Source organism: Ictidomys tridecemlineatus, chromosome 4 (genome assembly GCF_052094955.1).
Source record: "Ictidomys tridecemlineatus isolate mIctTri1 chromosome 4, mIctTri1.hap1, whole genome shotgun sequence".
Classification (NCBI taxonomy): Eukaryota; Metazoa; Chordata; class Mammalia; order Rodentia; family Sciuridae; genus Ictidomys; species Ictidomys tridecemlineatus.
The window spans coordinates 59,884,878-59,895,972 of NC_135480.1; the positions used below are offsets into that span (position 1 = coordinate 59,884,878).

Consider the following 11,095-nt stretch of genomic DNA (forward strand, 5'->3'; position numbering starts at 1 on the left):
AGATGGATCAGAAGAAAACAATACCAGAGAATTGGCAAGAGGGCGTTCATGAGCAGAGAAAAGAATGCTGTAGGAATCTCTAGCCACACCCCTTTACCATGCCATACACTTGTTGCCATGGAAAGGGGTCTGTCTACAGCCATATGCTACCCAGCCTCATCCCACAGCCTAGACATCACTGAGAAGAACCTTGGTGATGGTAACTCACCTTCTTTGCATCATTTCCCAACACCCTTCAATCCTCTTGTATGTTTTTGAAGTTTAACTCAAATATTTCCTGCTGCAATTCAACTACCCTTTAAAGATGCATAATCTCTGATTTTTCAAGGGCTTAAAGAAAGACGGTGGCCTGGCAATGCAACACACAAACCACAGCCATCAGAACCCAGCCTCCTTTCTGCTTGTGGGAATTCCTGGTCTGGAGGCATCCCACTTTTGGATTGCGTTTCCCTTCTGTTCCATGTATGCCCTGGCAGTGCTTGGCAACACAGCGGTGCTGTTGGTGGTACATTCGGATCCTGTACTGCACCAGCCCATGTACTTATTCCTATGCATGCTGTCTGCCATTGACCTGGTGCTCTGCTCCTCCACTGTGCCCAAGCTCCTTGCACTGTTCTGGGCAAATGCTGCAGAGATTGCTTTTGGGGCCTGTGCTGCCCAGATGTTCTTTATCCATGGTTTCTCAGCTGTAGAATCTGGTGTCCTGCTAGCAATGGCCTTTGATCGCTACTTGGCCATCTGTCGGCCACTACACTATGGATCAATGCTTCCCCCAGAGTCTGTAGGCAAGCTGGGGGCTGCTGCAGTGCTTCGTGGCTTGGGGCTCATGACCCCACTCACATGCTTACTGGCAAGGCTGAGCTACTGTAGCCGAGTGGTGGCCCACTCCTACTGTGAGCACATGGCTGTAGTAAAGCTGGCTTGTGGGGGCACACACCCTAACAACATATACGGCATCACTGCTGCCACACTGGTGGTTGGCACGGACTCCATCTGCATTGCCATCTCCTATGCACTCATCCTCCGGGCTGTGTTAGGCCTCTCCTCCAAGGAGGCAAGGGCTAAGACCTTTGGCACGTGTGGCTCCCACCTGGGTGTCATCCTTCTCTTCTATACACCGGGGCTCTTCTCATTCTACACACAGCGTTTTGGCCAGCATGTGCCCAGACACATCCACATCCTCCTGGCTGACCTCTACCTCGTTGTGCCACCCATGCTCAACCCCATCATCTATGGAATAAAGACCAAGCAGATCCGGGATGGAGCCCTCCGAATGCTGAAGAAAAGCCCTGCTCAGTCATAAGGGCTCCAACCACACCCTGAGAACCTGTCCTCTTCTCCCCTTAGCCCTTGTGCAATGATTACTAGGCCCATCTCCCAGCATGATGAGGTGACCAAAACCCACACTCGTACCTCCTTATCGAAGCTAGGAGAACATTGACGAGCAGTGGAAGAACCATCAGGTGCCTCATTTATGATGTAGATATGTGTACAAAGCTCAGAAAGCCTTTGTTAAAAGTATGACTACCAAACTGATAGCCTCCATAGAAATGCCGCACCCTGGAAATGTCACACTGCTAGCAGACACTCTCCTACCTCCCAAGAGACCCTTATAAAATGAGGAAGACGTAGCTACTTAGCTGACATGAAGAAATAACCCTCATCCACGGGATGTTGTATGTATGGGGGAGGGAGATACTTCCTTCTTAGTTTTCTAATAGTCCACTATGTGAATATACATGTTAACTGTACTTTTGGACACCTGATTTGTTTTCCATCTTGAGCTAGCATGAATAAAGTTGCTATCAGTATTTCTAAACCTAGAAGAATAATATTGAGCAACTTCTGAAGGGTTTATTATTCATGAATCTTTTTTAGTCTTTTGTCCATTTTTAAAGTGGCTTTTGTTGATTTGTATTAGTTTTATTGCTCATATATTCTGGATACAAGTTAGTTGTCAAATAAACACTGAAAATATTGTCTAACCCTGTGTTCTCATTTTCTTATTGGTATCCTTTGATTAGAAAGAAACTTAACTATTACAAAGAACAAATTGTCTATAGCTTCTGTTTCGTTTCATAGACTTGTGTTTTAATTTTAGGCCTATGGTACAACACAAATAATTGTAAGATGTGAAGTAGAACTCAATTTATTCATGATATCCAGTTCTTTTATCATTAAAGACTTTGTCAAATTGAATTGCATTGGCTACCTTGTCAAATCGGTCAACTCTTTGTGAATATATTTACAGACTTTTTTCTATTAATCTATTTGTCCTAAAGTTAAAACTGCACTGTATTAATGATACAGTACAGTAAGTCTCAAAGTAGTGTAAATTCTCCCCATATTGTACTTCCACAATGGTCCTAACTATTCTAAATTCTTTGCATTCTCAACTTTTGTAGTGATGGACAAAATTTAAAATATATTTGTAGAATCGGAACTGATGTACTGCTGCAGACTAGCTGGGCACAAAATAACTGAGCCACCACACCGCCTTGTAGATTCAAACAGCAACTCTTTATTCCCGAACTCTCCTGGCACTCTACTTGCACGTTCAGGGAAAATACACTCCCTCCCCCAGCTCTGCATACCAATTCTCTCAGAAATCCCCAGAGAACTCCACAGGAACTCAAGGAGCAGGTGCCTGAGGCAGCAGGATACGCCCTTTTCCCAGCAGGATCCACCCTAAACCTGGAGCCGCCCTAATCCCTGAGCAGGGTCACCTTTCAAAATGCCATGCCTCCTTCCTACTTTGCTATGGCTCTTAGCATCTCCCCCCTTCTGATTAATTAAACAACATGTGGCTTAGGGACCGTGCCTGTTTGGTTGTCTAAAATCAACATATGGTCCTTACCTGTCATCAGATGAGCTGACCTCTAGGCGTCAGGCTCCTGTCTTAGATTGGTACCACTGCAATTGGATCATACCCGTCACTGACTACCGGTCCAGCGTACAGCCATACTTGTGGATAGGCCTATGCACCAGTGGGGGGGTGAGGTTCTTTGCCTCACCTCTGTTGGCCCCCAAATTTTAGACCATCACTAGCAGAAGGGAGGAGGATACAAAAATGCCATGACACCAAGCCAATTGACGGCTCTTTTGGAAAAATTGTATCACCAGTGACACCATCAGCAAAGATACTCCAGCACTACCACAATTTGCTGCACCAAACGATAGTTCACAATGCATACAAGTGATACATAGTCCAGGCAAGTTCTGCAAGCAGTTCAAAGCAGAGAAATCTATCAATATATCCATTTCCTCCCAAAGTAAATCGACTCCTTGATTGAGCATTACTTGTTGAGTTATTATTCATTGATGCATCAGTTTATACAGTTTACTGTGATAGCTATCATAGAAGCTGTAGTTTGGTTTTATCTTTGTCTTCACCGGCACTGGGATGAAGATAGGAATTCTGGCAATGATGCTAAAAAGAAATTATGTAAATTAAACCATTAAAATCACATGAATAAAAAAATTCAGATCCATTTATTCATGAGCGCTCTTCATATATGAAATATGGGCATACGCACATACATACAACACAAAACACAAGAGTGCACACAAACGTACAACACATAAGACAATAGTAAAGGCCTTGTAGCTTTACACAGGTGAAATCTCCATTGCAATGTTTAAAAACTCCACAGTCAAAAAATAAAACTGATCAGAAAAACATTAACCTAGGTCTGTATGAGCTTAAAAAGAACTTTATGATGTGGGAAAAGGCAATAATAAAATAGATATTGAAAAAAGCATCCTGGTTAATCACTGTCACAGATGTAAGAATAGCCAAGCTAGAGCTCTGGATATCAGCTGTTATGGATTTGAGTCAAATCATCTCCTTTTTGGTCTGTAGAAACCGCTTTGATTAGTCTCTGGAATCCAAATCGGCTGCTGTTCTCCCTGTGGAAACGCACAAACGGAACCCCCGACTCCAGACAATCACTGGGTCAGGACCTTTCCATTGTCCTGTTAGAATACAGGTACTTTCCAAAGTACCTTAGGCTTATGTACATTTTTCGGATACATATGTCTTTCCAAAGCACTAAGCCCTGATGAATCCAAATTTTAAAAGTTTAGAGTAAAAAGGGTTATTTTAAGTTTATCTTTGGGGGATATATACCCCTTTCCAATTCCCTCTTTTTGCTTTAATAAGTACGTTTTAATAGTTTGAGCTCTTTCAACTATGCCTTGTCCCTGTGGATTGTATGGGATGCCTGTTATACGAGTAATACCAAATGATGAGCAAAATTGTTTAAAAGAGGCAGAAGTATAACCAGGACCATTATCTGTTTTTAACTGTTTTGGAACACCCACAGTGGCAAAATTTTGTAAGCAATGAGCTATAACATCTTTAGTTTTTTCTCTGGCATGAAGGGAGCCCATCAAAAATCCAGAAGAAGTATCAACTGTAACATGCAAATATTTTAATTTTCCAAATTCTGGCAAGTGTGTGATGTCCATCTGTCAAATATGGTTAGGTATCAGTCCTCTAGGATTGACTCCAAGATTAACTTGTGGTAAAAAGGTCACCCAATTTTGACATTGTTTTATTATGTCTGGCTTGTTCCTTAGTTATTTTAAAAAGCTTTTGTAAAGTATTAGCATTGACATGGAACCTTTTATGAAAATTTGTAGCTTCTTCTAGTGTAGAAAAAATATGTCATATATAGTTTTATCTGCTAAATCATTGCCCAAACTAAGGGCTCCAGGCAATTCTGTATGTGCCCTGATATGTCCTATAAAGAATGGATCTTTTCTGTCCCAGAATAGACTTTGTATAGTGGAAAGCAAAGAAAACAGTAGAGGAAGGAGAAATCCTACCAGCATCTTCAAGCATTAACTATATACTGACTATCAGAAAATAAATACAGAATCTTTAAACATCATAAAAGCTTGTAAAACTGCATTAAGCTCTACCTTTTGAGCTGATTGTTTGGGTGCTGAAAATGTAAAAGTTTGATCAGGGGTAACTACTGCTGCTGTACCATTATTTGACCCATCAATGAATATATTTGGAGCATTCATGATAGGGGTTTTTTGTCATTTTTGGAAAAACTACAGGATGCTTAGACCAAAAAGACAACAAAGGATTAGATGGTAAGTGATTATCAAATGAAACATTAGATTTACACATGATTATTGCCCAAGTATTTAACTCATTAGCTAACTCATCAATTTGATCCATAGTATATGGAGTAATTTTATTGGGAGAAATTCCAAATACTCCCTTTGCTGCTCTTATTCCTTTGAGTATTAATTGTCCTACAGCCTCAGGATAACTAGTAAGAATGGTGTTAGGAGAATAAGATAAATGTATCCACAATAATGGACCTCCTTGCCAAAATACTCCTGTAGGAATATTTTTTGTTGGTAGTACAATAAATAATAAAGGCTAACTTATATGGAAAATATGCATTTGGATAGAATTGATATGTTTCAATAATTTTTAATGCCTTTCTTGCTTTTGGAGTTAACATGCGGGGTGAATTTGGATCTGATGGACCTTTTAGGATATCAAATAAAGGTCCCAACTCTCCTGTTGGTATGCCTAGATAAGGCCTTATCCAATTTATGTCTCCCAATAACTTTTGAAAGTCACTAAGTGATTTGAGTTGATCTACTCGTATTTGAATTTTTGGTGGACGGACCATGGTTGAGGATAATAGAACTCCTAAATAATTAATTGAAAAATTTAATTGTACTTTATCTATTGCTATCTCTAGATTATAATTTTTTAATAAGTTTGTAAGTGTGGCATAACATTCCAGCAATGTGTTTTTACCTTTATGTGCTAATAATCATCCATATAGTGAAATATTTGTAGTTCAGGATTTTGATTTCTAAGTGGCTGGATTGCTTTGTTAACAGATTTGACATAGTTGGACTGTTAGCCATACCTTGAGGGAATACTTTCCATTCATATCTCTGATCAGGACCTTCATGAGTCAGTGCAGGGACAGTAAATGCAAAATGTGGACTATCCTCAGGATGAATTAGAATTGGAAAAAAAAAACAATCTTTATATCTAAGCTAAAACATACCAGGGTTTTGGCAAAGCAGACAATTGAGGAATCCCTGATTTAGCAGGTCCCATAATAACCATCTCATTATTAATGGCTCTTAAATCTTGTAATAATCTCCATTTACCAGATTTCTTTTTGATGACAAAAATGGGAGTATTATGGGGAGATATAGAAGGTTGTATATATCCCTCCACTAATTGTTGTTTAACCAGGTCATGGGCTACTTGTATCTTTAATCAGGGGCCACTGAGGAACCCATACTGGTCTTTCTGATTTCCAAATAATTTTGATTGTTTCAGTAGCCCCTTCTGAAAACCCAATACATGTCTATTTATTCCTTGATCTATTTGAATTGGTGCTGCTATACCTTATTCTTGTTCTCCTAATCTTTTTTCTTTCCTAAAACCTTGTCTAGCCCTAGTAGTGGGCACGTTAGGATTGATGTTATTTGTTAACAAACCTAATTGATCTAGGACATCTCGTCCCCATAAATTTATAGGAAGATGATCCAATACATAGGGCTGTATAGTTCCTTCACATCCTTCAGGATTCTTCCAATCTAATACCATAGCACTTCTATGGCCATTACAACAAGCCACTCAAATGCTTCGAGGCCTAGGAGTGGCGACTAATCCCCAATGTTTTGGCCATTCTGGATGAGATATGATGCTAAGGTCAGCACCTGTGTCCAGTAGCCCATTAAATTCATGTCATTGAATATTTAGATTCTCATCCAATGCTAAAACTAAATTTAAAGACAGCATAGCCCAATCTACACCTGTGGAGCCTAATCCCCTGGATCCTCTTTCTACACTACGACTGGAAAATTTATCATGTAGGCTGGGTACTATTAACAACTGTGCTATTCTATCTCCTGGTGAAATTACTGATGTACCTCTTGGAGAACTAGCTATAATTTTTATTTCACCTACATAATCGGGATCAATTACCCCAGGACTTATAAGTCCTTTTAGTGTAGAAGAACTATGTCCCAGTAATAAGCCTACTGTTCCTTGGAGAAGAGGTCCTTTTACTCCTGTGGGAATGATTTGAACTCCCATCTCTGGAGTTAGTACTGCTCTGGCGGAGGTGCAGATGTCCAACCCTGTGCTCCCTCTGGTTTGTCTGAGGGATTTAATGGAAAATGTGTCCTGGGCACTAACCTGATGGTGTTGCTGGGTTCCTCCACTGCCCCGTATATTTGTGGTTGTGGGCCCCAGAGCATTGGGCCCCCAGTCCGTTTTTTGGCAATGGAGCCTGATGCCTTTCTCAATGATATTGTGGGTAAATACCTGGTCCTTGTCCATTTTTTTGATAAGGGAGTACCCTCTATGGTGGCTTGAGAACGGCATTCATTAGCCCAATGTCTCCCTCTACAGCATCGTGGGCAAATACCCGGTATTCTATTCCTTTGATACCTAGTTTTGTTAAATCCTTTTCCTATGGGGCAATTTCTTTTAAAATGTCCTGTTTGTTCACAATTGTAGCATGTTTTTGGCCTGGCATCTAAAGCCTGTTGTACTGCAGCTGCCAAGACTTGCCCTTGTTCATTAATGTCTCTACATAATTTAATGTGTTTAAATCTTCATGTTTCCATGGTCTAATAACCTCTCTGCAGCAATGATTTGCTTGATTATAAGCCAGTTGTTTTATTAATGGCATTGCTTGTTCTGTATTCCCAAAAATTCTGTCAGCTGTTTGAATAAGCCTATCTACAAATTCAGCATAAGGTTCATTAGCTCTCTGTATCACCTTAGATAACTGGCCTTGTAAATCTCCATGTCCTTGTAAAGTGTTCCATGCCCTAACTGCGTCTGTAGCTATTTGTGCATATATAGCAGGATCATATTCAATTTGTTGCCGTTGACCCTCATAAGGTCCTTTTCCTAACATATCTAGATTTCTTTGAGGGTAACCGGCTGCTGCATTTCGCCTAGCTGTCTCCGTGCAAAATTCCTCATTGGCGACCTTCCATAACAAATATTGTCCTCCATTTAGCACAGATTTACACATTCTAGCCCAATCTGCTGGCGTCATGTCCAAGTTGGTAATGGATTCGACCATGCTTACCGTGAAGGGTGCTTGGGGCCCATAGGTTGTTACAGCCTCCTTTAACTGCTTCACTGTTTTGAAATATAAAGCACAGTGAATTCGCTGCCCTCCTACCTGTTCAAGTACAGGGCATGCTAATATTTGAGGTCCTGTCTCAGGATCCCAGTTATCAACTACAGGGGTTGAGGGCCACTCGGCTATCTCCATAGGTGGAGCTGTTGGTTGAATTATGCCCTCTGGTGATAGGAAAAAAGCTACAAGGGAGGCTGCTACTAACTTCATTCTAATAGCCCCTTTCCTTTAAATTTTCTTCCTCTGTCTGACTAGCTCAAGAGACCTTCTCTTTTGCTTGATCTAAAATGCCTTTCTCCATGGTCTGAACGTCTAACAATTTACTAAACACTCTTTCAGTTTGTTTTTTACTAATTTCTAATCTACTATAAAGATAACGCAACCCAATAAGATAACACAAAAGAAAAACGAAACTGAATGAAACAAAAATGGAATAAAAAAATCGTATCAATTTTCTCTTCCTTGGGGCCAAAAAACTTCAAACCTTGAGCCAACCATTTTTCCCAGTTTGCCTGAGAAAGTTCTAGGGATAGGCAGCTTGAAACAAAAACAAATCAAAACAAGAACACATTGGTTTTTGAAATGGTCACCCATTCTCTCACCTTCCCTCAGGGGCAAGCAATTTCACTTGCCTCCAAGCTTCAGACATTCCCCGCACGGGCCGCCAAATGCCGCAGTCTGTCTGGGCACAAAATAACCGAGCCACCACACCGCCTTGTAGATTCAAACAGCAACTCCTTATTCCTGAACTCTCCCCAGCAGTCTACACGCATGTTCTGGGAAAATACACTCCCTCCCCCAGCTCTGCATACCAATTCTCTCAGAAATCCCCCGAGAACTCCACAGGAACTCAAGGAGCAGGTGCCTGAGGCAGCAGGATACGCCCTATTCCCGGCAGGATCCACCCTAAACCTGGAGCCGCCCTAAACCCTGAGCAGGGTCACCTTTCAAAATGCCATGCCTCATTCTTACTTGGCTATGGCTCTCAGCAATGTACATCTTTTATAGCTTAATATTGCATTATATGAAATCATTTTATGCATCAATTGAGAGGTATGTGTTTCCACCTTTGGCTATTATGCACACGTCATAGCCACATTATTCATGTCTTATGTGGACACATGTCTTCATTTCTAGTGGGTATACTCTTAGGAGTGGAATTTCTGGTTATATAGTAACTAACTGAGGAACTACTTTTTCTAGAGTAGCTGCACCATTTTACATTCTCACCATAGTAGATGAGGGTTCAATTGAATACACTAGAATGAATGCCTGATATCCCTTTTATTAAAAGGTGTATGGAGGTATATTGGTATGCAAAAATTTGCAATTTGAGTTTGGGTGTGCACATACATCTCTGGCCTTGTTTTTTTATGAAGAAAATATTAAGTCTTTTATCATTAAGCATGACAAATATAGATTTTTTTATATAGATGGCCCTTTATTGAATGCATTTTCACTGAAAGTTGAAAATTTTCATCTAGGGTAGTGTTATATTTGGTCATGAAATATTGTCCTACTTATATATTGCTGAACTCAATTTGCTAAAATTTTGTTACAGTTATATCTACATTTCTGATTGTTCTTTCAATTTTCTTATCTCCTTATTAGGTTTTTATATCAGGATTTTGCTACATAAAATATATTAATCTCTTATTGTATTTTCTGAAAATACATTTGTTTGTTAAATACATCTATAACATTTTGCTGTCCCCATCCAGTGTGGGCAGCTGAACTAAAGTCACTTATGTGAATTTGGGGTGAAACAAAATACCACACACAAAATACCTTTTTATACAAGAATTGGGGCACTTTCCCATCTCCTAGACTCAGGATTCCCAAAGCAGAGTAAGAGAAGGTCTTGAGAGGCTGAGAGAAAACAAGCACGTTCGGAAGTAGGCTTTTATTTGGGGGAAACACTTTTTTGGGATAGAATGTTCTTAAAAAAAAAATCAGAAGGGGTAGGATTACAAAGGAACAGGTAAGTGTAACTCAACCCCATCAAGTGATGCCTATAACTGGAGCCATGCCTTGTTTTTCTGGGATAATGCCCAAGTTACTGTGAATGCAGTAATTGCTGAGGACCCTGGGGCATCAGGTCTTAAAGGTGTGTTCATCCAGGGTGGCACCCCACAACATTTGCTTATTCCTTAAATACTTGTAAGAATTCCATAAGAAATGAGGTTCTGAAGAGGGGTTAATTTCATATTTAATTTTTAATGACTATAGGTCTACTCATTTTCTATTCTCAAAATCTTTTTCACCTAAATTTCTTCCAAAATAGTAACAACTGTCAAAATAACAATATAGATGTAAAATTGTTCATAATATCCCCTTATGCTGTCAAGACGTGTCAACTCTTGTTTCTGATATTGGTTATGTGTACTTTTTCTGTGTTCAGGGAGGGAGTTGTAATCATTTTTTTCAAAAAAGCAAATTGTGACTTTTGCTTCTAGACCAATGATCTATTTCCACAATGAAGGATGACACAGAGTGGTTCTTTGAGCAGAAAACTTCTTGCAGTGTGCCTGCTTCATGATTCCCAGGCAATGAGAAATAGTTCTTTGGGCACAGGAAAAACGGTGCTTCTGCAAGCCTGGAGAGTTCAGAAAGTTGCCAACTAGTTTTGGGCTCATTCACCTGAATGTCCCACTTCCAGCTTTAAAAGTCCCATACCTTAACTATCAGGGAATTAGAAAGATGACTGAACAGACTCAACAGATCATCTATGTCAATTTCTGAAAGGCTCAAAATCATATTCTGGGCCCAACTATCAGCATTCTGTCTTCTGGCTGAGGAAATTGTACTCTCCTTTGAAGCTACCATTGAAGACCTCTGCCTTTTGCATCATAAGTTAGCTTACATAGGTGAATAGCATGAGTCTATGATCTTCATTTTGCAAAATACCAAATGTCATCAAAATCGGCTAACTATGTAGT

At 40.0% G+C, this 11,095-nt stretch overlaps 1 protein-coding gene across 1 annotated transcript; it reads left to right on the forward strand.

Annotated features, from left to right (window-relative positions):
• The first annotated feature begins 355 nt into the window (after positions 1 to 355).
• Positions 356 to 1,303, forward strand: LOC101957806 (olfactory receptor 52P1). Its single transcript, XM_005323122.3, has one exon. The coding sequence runs from the start codon at positions 356 to 358 to the stop codon at positions 1,301 to 1,303; it is 948 nt and encodes a 315-aa protein (XP_005323179.2).
• The last annotated feature ends 9,792 nt before the right edge of the window (positions 1,304 to 11,095 follow it).